Genomic DNA, 13,404 nt, shown 5'->3' on the forward strand with positions numbered 1-13,404 from the left:
TGAAAATAATTACTTAATAACCTACCGGTGTGTGGCAAGCCAGCAGCCCAGGGCCAGGATACCACGAGATGTACCACACATGGCTGCTGTAATCACAGTGGGCGTAGCAGGAAACCCATGTCATGTTGTGCATAAAGACGTCATTGCGCATAAACAATTAGAATAAACCGTGCATGACCGTTCTGTATAGCAGAAACATGTTTCTAAGTGTATTTTAATTGTAATTGTGTTACAATAAAATTGTTGACTTATATTTATTTGGTCGTCCATGACAGCACCACCTGAGAGAGGGGATCCGCCCTTTTAGGAACAGGAAACCTACAGATACAAAAAGGGTGGCACCTCTCCCACACATCAGTTGGTTTCCTGTTCCTAGAGGACAGGACTCTCTACAGATCGTCCGTCATGGATTGAATACCCAGGCCGGCTGACCGACCCAGGTAGCGAGGGGGTCTCCTACCTCGGTCAGTGCGGGGTCCCTGGAAGCACCACGGTGGGGCCGGGTAGGTCACCACGGCAGTGGACGAAGCAGGTGGAGCAGGGGCCCGGTGGATGCCGTCTCCGAAAACGCCGGCACCTGGTATGTATGCCCCGGGTTCCGGCTGCGCTCCCCCAGGCCCGGTCCTCCCGGTCGATACTGGCCCCTGGCGGCGGTCATGGCGGCGTGCGCGTGGGGCTAGGAGGCATCCCGTGCAGGGGCGCTGCGCGGCTCCTTCGCGCGCGCTCCCGCAGGGCTCTGGTGACCGGCGGAGCGAAAGCGCCGATACCGGAAGTCGGGTGCCGGCCTCCGACGCGCGCCGCGGGTGCACGCCGGTCCAGGGGTCGCGCGGCGGCTGCGGGGGGGCGGAGCATGGAGGAGGGAGTGCCAAGGATCCCGGGTGGGTGGTGCTATGGCCAAATACCTGCTGACCCGGACACCAGGAGGCCATATAAGGCAGATGGGGACGCCGCTGGGGTGCTTCCGGAGGCCCCAGCGATGGATACGACGAAAGCCCCCTTACACCAGCAGGACGAGGCGCAGGAGCGCCCGCAAAAACAGGCCACGACAAAACCGCATACGAGTGGCCAGCAGAAGAAGCAGAGACGAACTAGCGACCAAAGCCGCGAAAGTTCCTCCAGAAAGGATCCCCCTGCCTCCCTCCGTGATCCGGTACCTGCTTCATCTGCATGGGTAAGAGATCTCCGTGAATGTACCCTGATGCAGTGTTCCCTTATGTTTTTTTGCAGGGGAAGAAAGCTACGGGAAAACAGAAGCACAGGGAATGTGCCCTCTGTAGTTCCCCCCCCTACCAGATGGCCACCCTAAAAAGTTATGCCAGCCATGCATACGGCAGACGGTAGGGGTTAATAAAGACAGGGAGTCCAGGGGTAGATGGTCAGACCCTTATACTCTCCCCCGTTTATGCAGGTAGCGGAAGAGACACCTGACTTCACTTCAAACCTGAGAGAGATGATCAGGGCAGAAATGAAACTCTTACCGCAAAGTGAACCGTCTAGGAGAAGAGAGACTAGTGGTTCAGGCTCGGAGGCCTCAGTCGCCCCTAGGAAAGGTGACAACTCCTCGGCCTCCTCGTCATCTTCCTCGGATGAAGACTCTAGCCGGTTCTGCTTCCCCTTAGACCAGATGGACAAATTAGTGAAAGCAATACGGTCCACCATGGGGGTAGCGGACAAAAAACGGCAACTCTCGGCACAGGACATAATGTTCGGGGGTCTAGACCCCAAAAAACGCAGAGCTTTTCCATTAAACGATAAGGTCCAGAGCCTAATTGACAGAGAATGGAAGAGACCGGAAAAAAGGGGCACCATGCCACCAGCCTTTAAGCGGAGATACCCCTTTGATAACCCGGTAGTAAACAGATGGGATAAAGCCCCGAAACTAGACGCAGCAGTAGCCAAAGCATCTAAAAAATCCGCCATACCATTTGACGATATGGCCTCCTTGAAAGACCCGCTAGATAAAAAAGCAGATTCTTTTCTTAAAGGGACATGGGAGATGTCAGCAGGCGCATTAAGACCAGCAGTAGCTGCCACCTGTACAGCCAGATCCATGATGGTCTGGCTAGATCAGCTGGATTCTGAGCTAAAAGACGGAGCTTCAAGAACATCTATTCGGAAAAGTTTGCCGATCATTCAGAATGCCGCGGCGTTTTTAGCCGACGCTTCAGCAGACTCTGCAAGAATGGCGGCTAAAGCCGCGGGTCTATCTAATGCAGCGCGAAGAGCGCTCTGGTTAAAATGCTGGCCGGGAGATATTCAAGCCCGGTCCCGTCTCTGTTCCATTCCTTGCGAGGGGGAGTACCTATTCGGCCCCGTCTTGGACGAATTGTTAGAGAAAGCTGGAGATGACAAAAAGAAATTTCCCAGTCTTCCGAACCCCTCTTACAGACGCCCTTTTACCAGGAAAGGTTTTTTCCGGAGAAGGCCGTCCAGAGATCAGGGCTGATGGGATGAGAAGAGAAGGAAAGGTACAGGATTCATGTTTGGAGGGGGGCGCCAGGAAGGTCCAGCTCGGGATACGAAAAAGCCGCCCCAATGACTAGTTGCCCCGGTAGGAGGGAGACTAGCTGCCTTCTACCCATCCTGGTCTCTGATCTCTAATAGCAGCTGGATATTGGGGATAATAGCCGTGGGACTACGACTAGAGTCATTGTTTACAACAGCTACAAAAAGCAATGTCTGCCCTAGAACGGTTAGGATGGTTGCTGAACGTCAAAAAATCTCGGTTGCAACCAATGAAAGTCCAACAATTCTTGGGCCTAACCCTAGATTCTGAAAAACAGGAATGCCGTCTGCCTCCGGAGAAGCTTGTTCGCCTCCATTATCAGATCCTGAACGCCTCCAATAACCCCACTATGTCCCTCAGGAAAGCCATGTCCCTTCTAGGCTCTCTCTCGGCCTGTATCCCGGCAGTCCAGTGGGCCCAGTTTCATGCAAGGAAACTACAGGGCGAGGTCTTATTACATCAAAAGGTCCTTGGGGGTTACTTGGAGGGTCAGCTAACCTTGTCCCGTAACACAAGGGAGTCCCTAGAGTGGTGGTTGGACAAGGATAATTTGTCTAAAGGGGTGCCCTGGGAGTATAACGTAACCCGCATAGTCACCACGGATGCTAGTCCTTCCGGTTGGGGAGCTCATATGGGTGAAATGTTAGTCCAGGACCAATGGCAACATCATCAGTTAGGAATGTCATCTAACCTAAAAGAATTGACAGCAGTACAGCAGGCGGCTAAAAAGCTCCTTGTGTATCTACAGGGCCATCACGTACGAGTGTTCTCCGACAATCAGGTCACCGTGGCATATATCAATCACCAAGGCGGGACCCGTTCCAGACCCCAGATGATTGTAGCAGAGCGGTTGTTCCAACTAGCAGAACAATACTTTCTATCTTTAACAGCGTTGCATATAAAAGGAAGAGACAACATCACGGCAGACTTTTTAAGCCGCAATCAGCTAAAGCAAGGGGAATGGTCCCTAAACACCTCCATATTCAATCTGATTGTTCAAAAGTGGGGATATCCAGAGGTAGACCTCTTCGCCACCAGAGACAACAGGAAATTGAAACAATTCTGCTACCTAAATCCCAGAGAAAATCCTCTGGCGGTAGATGCCTTCCTGATAAAGTGGGACTTCAGACTAGCCTATGCCTTCCCTCCCCTATCTCTTCTACCCCTGGTGATGAGGAAAATCAGGAAAGACAGAGCGAGGGTTATAGTTATCGCTCCATTTTGGCCCAGGAGAGCATGGTTCTCATGCCTCAGGACCATGTCGGTGTCCGATCCTTGGGTTCTGCCGGACATCCCGGATCTCCTGTCCCAGGGCCCAGTCTTCCATCCTCAGGTAGCTGGCCTACATCTGACGGCGTGGAGTTTGAACGGTCATTATTAGAAGAGAAGGGCTTCTCCTCAGACTTAATTAACACCCTACTCAAGAGTAGGAAAATCATTACCACAAAAATTTGTTAGAATTTGGAAAAAATTCCTCCAAAGCTCAGGAGTAGTCGCTGGGGATTCAGCACCTATATTTCAGATATTAGAATTCCTACAAAAAGGTCTGGACATGGGGCTCTCTACCAGTACCCTTAAAGTACAAGTGTCAGCCTTGGGGCCCTTTTTAGCTGTAACATCGCTGGTAATTATTGGGTAAGCAGGTTCATTAAGGCGGCAGGTAGATCCAGGCCAATAATGAAGGATAGATTCATGCCGTGGGACTTGAACCTAGTCCTCACTGCTATGACAGAAACCCCATTCGAACCTATCTCGTCGGCTTCCCTAAAAAACCTGTCCCTCAAAGTAGCCTTCCTGGTAGCTCTAACATCAGCCCGCAGAATAAGCGATATCCAGGCTTTATCTAGGTGTCCTCCTTATTTACAGTTCAAAGAGGATAGGGTGATACTTAGACCTGATCCAGCATACTTGCCGAAGGTAGTTTCTAGTTTCCATAGGACACAGGAAATAGTTCTCCCATCCTTCCTCCCTAATCCAACTAACGAGAAGGAAAAGAAACTACACACCCTGGATGTCAGGAGAGGCCTCATAGAATATCTGACAGTCACCGATCCCTGGAAGAAAGATAATGCCCTATTTATCTCTCACCAAGGCCCCAGGAAAGGTTGTAGGGCATCAAAAAATACACTAGCCAGATGGATTAGAGAGGCGACTTCAATAGCATACACCTCAAAGGGCAGGTCGCCACCCGGGAAGCTGAGGGCGCATTCCACCAGGGCCATGGCGACCTCATGGGCCGAAAGATCAGAAGTCTCCATTGACCAGATATGTAAGGCGGCTACTTGGTCCTCTCCAAGCACCTTTTATAGTCATTATAGGCTAGACCTGGGTGCTTCTACAGACCTCTCTTTTGGTATAAGGGTGCTGCAGGCTGTAGTCCCTCCCTAAAGCTGATATTACTCTCTGTAAATCTCTCAGGTGGTGCTGTCATGGACGACCGAATAAAGTCTTAGTTACTCACCGGTTAACGGTATTTTTCGGAGTCCATGACAGCACCCGTATATTCCCTCCCTTTAGTTTAATTTGGGTGTGCACGTCTCCTCTTGTATATGCTCACTGGTGATTAAAGTTTGTAATTGTAAAGAATACTGTACATAAACCATGCATTAACCTTGAAAGTCCTCTTGTGCTCTGTAATCCAACTGATGCGTGGGAGAGGTGCCACCCTTTTTGTATCTGTAGGTTTCCTGTTCCTAAAAGGGCGGATCCCCTCTCTCAGGTGGTGCTGTCATGGACTCCGAAAAATACCGTTAACCGGTGAGTAACTAAGACTTTTCTATATATATTTTTCTGTGGTGTGCATTATTCCAGTAGTGCTTTTTTTCTTCTTTAGTTATAGTCTTGGTTGACTACTTGGTTGCACCCCTATATTATACAGTACATTTATTTATATAATGCAGTGTGCCAAAATACCTTTTCTCTTTGTATCACCATAAAGCCCTGACACATGTAGGTGAAACAGAAAAACCAGGACCCTCGGAACAGCCCACCCAAACCCAACCTGACCAGAACACCAATCACAACAACCTGACAAAAGCCGGAATCAGGAAGATGGTAGACGAAGGCCAGGAGAGGTACGTAAGTGACTGGAAGAACGACATCATCAGCTCACAGAAACTGACCATGTACCCGGAGTCTACAGAGAGACTACAGACTGGCCCCATATCTGGAGAAACTCCCTGACCCCAGAGACCGCAAGATCTTGAGCCGATATAGACTCAGTGCCCACAGTCTGGCCATCGAATCCGGCCGACACAGGCAGAGCTACAAGCCCAGGGAGGAAAGACTGTGCCAACACTGTGACCAGGAGGCCCTGGAGGATGAAACCCACTTCCTGCTACACTGCTCCAAATACTCAGCAGTGAGGGACACTCACTTCAGGAGACTCTCACATCTCTTCCCGGAGTTCATCACCATGAAGGAGGAAGAGAAAACATATATCCTGCTGGGGGAAGGAGAGCGAGCAGCAGAGATAGCAGCACTGTATGTGAGCGAATGTCATAGACTGCGAGAAAGAGAGCTAACCTATGTCATGAACTTCTATAGCCCCCACCAAGTATGAATAGGATTATATCATGCGAAAGTAGTTAAAGACCAAATACTAAAAAAACACACAAATAATAAAGATCAGTCTCGTTGTGCAAAATGGTGAAGATAATTGCCATGTATTCAAAATATGCTCCCATCACATGTTGCTCCCATCACATGTCTTTTGTTATTACATGGCTGTATGTGGACTTGATTTTTATAGAAAAAGTTGTCATTTTGAATGGCACCAGTTACTTTATCATATAATGTACTGCAAAGCAGGAAAAAAATTAACACGCAAAATATAAACAATGAAATTAGTCATTTGAGTTTATAGTATTTATTGTAGAGTAAAAATGATCTATCAAAATGATTTTAAAGGGTAGCTTAATTAATGAGATGCCGAAATGTGGGTGTGTGGAGAGTTTTCTTTTTCCTCATTTTTTATTGCTAAAAAAATGGCATTTTTTGCAAGTTACAATTTCCCCTAATTCAATGAACACGTGCTAGAGTTTTTTTTGTTGTTGTGTGAGCTTTAGTTTTTAAGCCCGGGTTCACACATTCACGTTCAGTATATGGGCAATATTTTACATCAGTATTTCTTATCCAAATACAGAAGTGGTGCACATGCTTCTATTAGGCTGTGTGTTCACGATCTGGAAGTAGCAGCACTTTGGACGCAGCGCATGTTCTCTTAGTCCAAAGCGCTGCCGTTTATTGGCGGCTGGTGAATCTGCTGTGTTCACTTAACCATGCGGATTTACCACATCCAGTACATTTCTACTGATGTAATTTCTCTTGGGGAGATTAGCATCTCTACAATAGAAATTGACATTCTACAGTCTGGAAAGATGCACCGCATGTCAGTGTCTGCGGGTGATCGCAGGCGTCTGCGTAAATATGCAGCATCGAACTACAGCAGTTGTTGATCGTGGGCACATACCCTTATACTTTTGCTCTCATTCTAAGGCCGGGATCACATCTGCGAGAAACGTGGCCGTGTCTCGCATGTTAACAGCCGGCACTCGGATCAGAGCGTGCGGCCGCATAGCAATATATGCATCCGCATGCTCCGCTCCCGAGTGCCGGCGGCAGTACCGGGTTTTAACATGCGAGACTCGGCCATGTTTCTCGCATGTGTAATCCTGTCCTAAGCGAAAACCAGGAGAGGGACAAATGGTGATGTGAAATACTGCAGTTTGTCCCTCTCCTGGTTATGGCTTACAATCAGAGGAAAAGTATAATAGAAACACGTCACCACTTCTGTATTATCACCCACTTTTGGTTTTGGCTTACAAATACTGAAGTCAATTACTGACCAAATACTGAACGTGTGAATGTGGCCTAGAAGTACCATTTGGGGTAAATAAAATGTTTTAATCGCCCTTTTACTGCCTTTGTTAGGTGAGGTTGGGTGACCAAAAAAGTTTTTTATAATATTTTTTTTTTTTTTTCGTAAACTATATGGCTAAAATTAAGTTTTGTATTTTTATCGGACTTGATCCTGCAAACTTTTGCTCACTTTAACTATATACAGCAACATCACAATTGCAGTAATGCCACTGTCATCTTCTAAAGTTTGAGAATCATCTATAATGATAAAAATGTTGGTCATATTATCAAGCTCTATATGAGATTCTTTGGTACAAGCCAAGTATTTTGCCTAACCAAGATTACGTTATAAAAGAAAATGTATTTATTTATTTTCAGGCTGGCAGTTATATATTGTCGTCTGTAAAGAACCTACATGTTCGTTTAATGTCAGATGTTTCTGGAAAGATCTGTCAACGATTTTTGCAGCAGGGGCAAGGCATGCTCTCAGGAATTGGCCGTAGAGTTTCCACACTCTTTGGTATTTTATCTCCTTCAATAGAATCATCGGTAAGTTTTTGTAATACGTTTTACAGAGTAAGGCTATGTGCACACGTTGCGAATTAGCCTGCGGAATTTTCTGCAGAGAATCCGCATCTTAGCAGAAAACGCAGGGTAAAACGCTTGCGGTTTTTCTGCGGAATTGATGCGGATTTTAGTGCGTCTTTGCTGTGCGGATTTGGTTTGTGAACTTTCTCCCTTGTGCTTCTGGAGGAGAGAGAGCATTTTTATGTGCCAGAATAGAAACCGCAGCTGAGGATCCGCAAAAAGAATGGACTTGCTGCGGAAAATCCTTTGTGTCACTATGTTACCGTGAGGCATATAAATGCTGTCTGTTAGGCCTAGCTATAGATATACAGCAGGTGAAATAAGTATTGAGCACATTACCAATTTTCTAAGTAAATATATTTCTAAAGGTACTATTGACATGAAATTCTCATCAGATGTAGGTAACAACCCATTCATTCCACACAGGCAAATAAATCAAACCATAGATGTCCATCAATTTAAGTTATGTAATAATGAGAAATGACACAGGGAAAAAGTATTGAACACATGAAGAAAGGGAGAGGCAAAAAGCCATGGAAAGTCTTGACACCAGCTGAAATCTATCAGTGATTAGAAAGCAATCCTGCCACTTAGTGAAAAATATCAACTAGTTCAACTGATTACCATGGTGCCACACAAGAAATTGCTCAGGATGGGTAAAACCAGTAAGTGGTCTCAAGACCTTCTCAACCTTATTGTTGCAAAACATACTGATGGAATTAGCTACAGAAGAAATTCTAAACTTTTGCAGGTTCCAGAGAGCTCTCTTGGGCTATAATCCTGAAGTGGAAATAACATAATTTCACCATAAACGGGCAACGGCTAAGTGCTCCATGCAAGATTTCAGACAGAGGAGTGAAAAGAAATATCAGAAGAGTTATCAAATAGCCAAGGACCATCTGTGGAGAGCTAGAGGAAGACCTGGAATCAGCAGGTATGACTGATTCAAAGAAAACAATAAGTAATGTACTCCATTGCCTGTAGGCACGCTCATCATTCAAGACTCCATTGCTGACCAGAAAGCATGTTCAAGGGCTTTTAAAGTTTGCTCAGCAACAAATGGGGGGGGCCTGTTTTTCACATACGGTACTGGTAAACCATGTTATTTAAGGAAGGATGAATGGACAAATGTACCTAGACATTCCTGATAAAAAAAAATCTGCCATCTACCAGGAAGATGATGAAACGAGGGTGGACATTTCAGTAAGGCAATGATTCCAAACACACAGCCAAGGAAACTCTCAATTGCTTTCAGAGAGCGAAAATAAAGCTGCTAGAATGGCCCAGCCAAAATTTATGGATGGAATTAAAGGTCCAAGTTCATAGAAGCCTACAGAACCTTCAGGATGTGAAAAGTGTTGTGTAGAAGAATGGGCCAAAATCTCACCTTAGCAATGCATGTGACTAGTTTCTCTATAAAGGAAGCATCTTGAAGTTGTCACCACCAACAGAGGCTTTTGCACGAAGTATTAAATACATTTCAGGAAGTGCAGTCAATGCTTTTTTTCTTGCCTGTGTCATTTCTCATTATTACAGATAACTTATATGGACATCTATGGTTTGATTTATTTGCCTGTGTGGATTGGATGAGTTGTTATAGACATCTAGTGAGAATGTCGTGTGAATAGCACCTTTTATAAATATATTTACTTAGAAAATTGGTGACGTTTTCAATACTTATTTCACTTGATATTTACAAGACTTCAGGGCAAATTGGCCAATAATTCATTTAGTCATATATCCTGGTTCTTTTCCTAAAGCAAACAGCTGCTCAAATAATGCTCACCATCATGCAGGTTATATTAACTGACCAGGAGGAGATAAATGGCTGCCAGATTAAGCCTCAGTTGCCTGAATTTTAAGACGGTCTACTGTTGGCTTACTTTGGGCCACAAACTTGCACCAACTTTTAGGCAAAAATGGGCTCCATGCTACTTTTATTTTATGTTTTTTTTTTCAGCTGAAAATGTTAGCTTTTTGCATGATATTAATATCTATGCCTGCCAAGTCTTTTTAAACATGAATCTTGTTTAAGGTGCCATTAAAAACTTTACAGTTTTCATCCCTAACTTTTTTCTCTTTTAGCTCATTAGTGTGCTGTACGATAAAGGAGATTGCTTTTACACGCTTACCAACAACAACATAAATAAATGGGATATGGATGATAACTCTGAAACTCATGTTCTAACTTGGGACATGAGTCGGGTGTTGAAGGAAAACATCTCTGATGCCATATGGGTAACCAAATATTTTTATAATCGTATTGTAGAGTTGTAAAGATATAGTGCTCCAAAAAAATTCTACACTTATCACATTTCGTAACTCTGATCTAAAGATTCATGTGGAAAATAATAGCTGATACAAATTTTGTAATTCAGAGAGTGCAAAGTCACTTATTAATGATCTGTAGAAACCGATTTCATCAGCTCATTTAGTGCTGAATACCAAATCTTTTTGAAAACCAAAGTAAAAAATTGAAATCCGACTGGCATGAAGTGTTCCTTCAGTTGACGACGTGAGAAGTTTTCATCAGTGGGGTCCGGACTCTGAATTTAGTCATGGCATCTCATAATGTAACTCAATAGAGTACCTGTATGTACTCCGAACAATGTCTGGCCATGCTCCCGTTAAGACAGCGGATGGTGTCCCAATGTGCAAAGCACTGTTGCCCCATTGTTCTAGGTATTGATGGGGTTCACAGTGCAAGGACTGCTACTAATGAAAGGCTTTGTCAGAGTTGTATTCTATAACTGTAGGTATATAGAGGCTATGTATATTGAAGTGTTGATCAACCGCATCACTTACAGTACACTGTAATAATGAATACAAACTAATACTTTTTTTTATTAATAAAATGTGTTCATGGTTTGTTTCATGTAAAGCTATAGCAACTTTTGACTACCAATATGTGAATACTAAGCTAGATAATATTGTCACATCAAGATTAGAAAAGGCCAAGTTGCAAAAATAAATTCTTTCCTCATAATACAACTGAATGAAATGTTTTTTTTCTGCTTATTAAGGTTGAGTTCTACTAACATATGATATTGAAAACCTATCTTTACGATCCCTCAACCATATCAGATTGGTGGATGTCTAAAACTTTGCACCCTTGCTGATTATCTGCTAGCATTTGCTGCGTTAAATGCTGAATTTAGCTGCACTGAGCAGTGGAGCTCAAGGTGTAGTCTCTGCTGCCAGGTACTGCAGATTAGCTCATATTGTTTCGAATAGGTGGTGTGAGGAGCTGGCTGTGGACTGAAGACTTGGACCAATGGACGTACAGCGGAGTCTATGGCTTTAAGGGATGCAGACTTTTTCCAGTATGGAGAACTGGTTATGTTGATCTTATTGTGGTGTTTTATTACAGATTTTCCTTGCTCATCAGTTTTATGGTGCACAAATCTCTCCTGAAAGTGTTCAGCCTCAGAATACATTTCCATTTAGTGACAGTAAGCAGAGGAAGACTAGAGGGCTGATTCTTATTCATACTTAAGGCCAGACACAAGATTGGTAATCCGGTGAAGCAATCGTTTTATTACTCTAATTGGCATTTCAGTCGTCTCAAGTAAGCCATTGCTCTCCAAGCCACTAGTCCCATTATGTGGATGGGGGTAGTAGACCCAGTGTAGCTGTCACTTCAGGGGTCTCATGCAGTCCCAGGTGATAGGCTCAACATCAGGAAAATACCTCCATCAATGCACAGTTGGCTTTGGCTGGGGGGAATGGGGAGGGGGAGATGTCTTTCAAAGGCTGGGCTCAATACCGAGGGGTGGCTCAGGGTATTTAGGACACTGAAGAGGGAATGGGTGGGAGGGTTGTTGTTGGTTGGAGATGGATACACTTGCTATGGATGTTATGTCCATTGTCTGAAGGACATGGACTGTGACTGCAGACTATACTGGTGGGAGATAGAATAGCTGTGGGTCAACCAAAAGTTGAGACAGTTGGTATCGCCTGGTATGGGGATAGTGGAACAACCAGCCCCGGGTTGGGATCTTGTAGACTGGGCACACTGTATTTTAGCCATATTTTTGGAGTTGCTGTAAGACCATGGATTTAAGGAATACAAAATGGTTGCATCGTTAACCTGCCTAGGGGATTATTGCAGCCCCCATCCTCAGATCTTCACAGGAACTAATGATTAGTACTCAGCTGCAGTTTCCCCCTGATTGGTGGACGTGGCGGTTGTAACCGATATATTGATGACCTCGTAGATAAATGCAGATCATTAATATCAGTTATTCACAGAACCCCTTCAAAGGGTTTTTTTGGGTATTTGTTTTTAGCCTCCAATAACTGCTGCTGGATAAAAATAAAATCATTTGTTGCTCCTCTACGGTCCAGTGCTGATTCTCCACCGCTGTCTCTGCTGTAGTGACGATATCACGACTACAGATTACCGCTGCAGTCAGTCGCTGAGCTCAGAGGCTGTACCGAGTGTTTTTATTTGTTTTAATTTAAAAAAAAAAAAAAAAAAAAAATTTTGGTAGAGCGCATTTGGAAAGTCACTATCAGTCTGATCAAGGAGGACTCTTTTGGACATGTTTAAGGTATCCTATGATAAAGATTTTAGCAAATGTGTATATATTTAATTTACTGTGTATAATTGATCAATGGTTGTGTTTAATGTGAAGTCCTAAGGAGTTTATTTGCAAAGCCAGTCAGTCTAGTTTTATATTTAGATTGCAGATTTATTAGTACATGAAGGGAGCGGAGTATTTGCGATTTTTCAGTTTTATTAATCTTTTATTGTGAAAAGGAACCAAAATGCCTATCGTATATACTTGTGTAAAAGCTGAGAAGTTCAGCACATTTTTTTTTTTTGTGCCGAAAATGCCCCCCCTCGGCTTATACACTATCAAGAAAGCCGGAAGGGGAGCAGCAGCAGGAGGCGGCGGCTTTGGCATAGTGACAGCTGCAGCCACCAGCTTCCAGAAGACCTCATACTCGCCGTCCCTGCATCTCCGTCCCGGTTCCGGCAGCTCTTCCTGTGCTGAGCAGTCATGTGATGCCGCTCATTAAGGTAATGAATATGTAGAGCTGCTGCGCCGGGACAATAGAGGGGTAGCGACGGCGCAAGAAGGGTGAGTATGACAGGGGGAGGGTGATCCATGCGTACAACGATGGGGGGGTGCTGAGCCATGCATACAGCATTGGGACAGGGGGAGTGAGCCATGCATACCATGACGGGACCGGGGGAGCCATGCATAAAACAGGGGGAGCCACATAGGACAGGACGGGGGGAGCCATGCGTAACAGGACAGGATGGGGGAGCCATGCATAACAGGACAGGGGGAGCCATGCTTAACAGGACAGGGGGAGCCATGCATAGTAGGACAGGATGGGGGGTGCCATGCATAGTAGGACAGGATGGGGGGAGCCATGCATAGTAGGACAGGACGGGGGAGCCATGCATAGTAGGACAGGGATGAGGGGACAATGCAATC

General features: G+C 45.1%; 1 protein-coding gene across 2 annotated transcripts in view; it reads left to right on the forward strand.

Annotated features, from left to right (window-relative positions):
• The window catches only part of NUP133 (nucleoporin 133), a 229,424-nt gene that overhangs the window by 54,071 nt on the left and 161,949 nt on the right, over positions 1-13,404 (forward strand). For both annotated transcript variants that reach the window (XM_073560207.1, XM_073560208.1), the window contains exons 6-7: positions 7,745-7,915; positions 10,040-10,192. In XM_073560207.1, coding sequence (XP_073416308.1) covers positions 7,745-7,915; positions 10,040-10,192 — 324 coding nt within the window. The remainder of the gene's footprint in view (positions 1-7,744; positions 7,916-10,039; positions 10,193-13,404) is intronic.

Source organism: Dendrobates tinctorius, unplaced genomic scaffold, assembly GCF_039654945.1.
Source record: "Dendrobates tinctorius isolate UK_male_01 unplaced genomic scaffold, ASM3965494v1 ptg000293l, whole genome shotgun sequence".
Taxonomy (NCBI): Eukaryota; Metazoa; Chordata; class Amphibia; order Anura; family Dendrobatidae; genus Dendrobates; species Dendrobates tinctorius.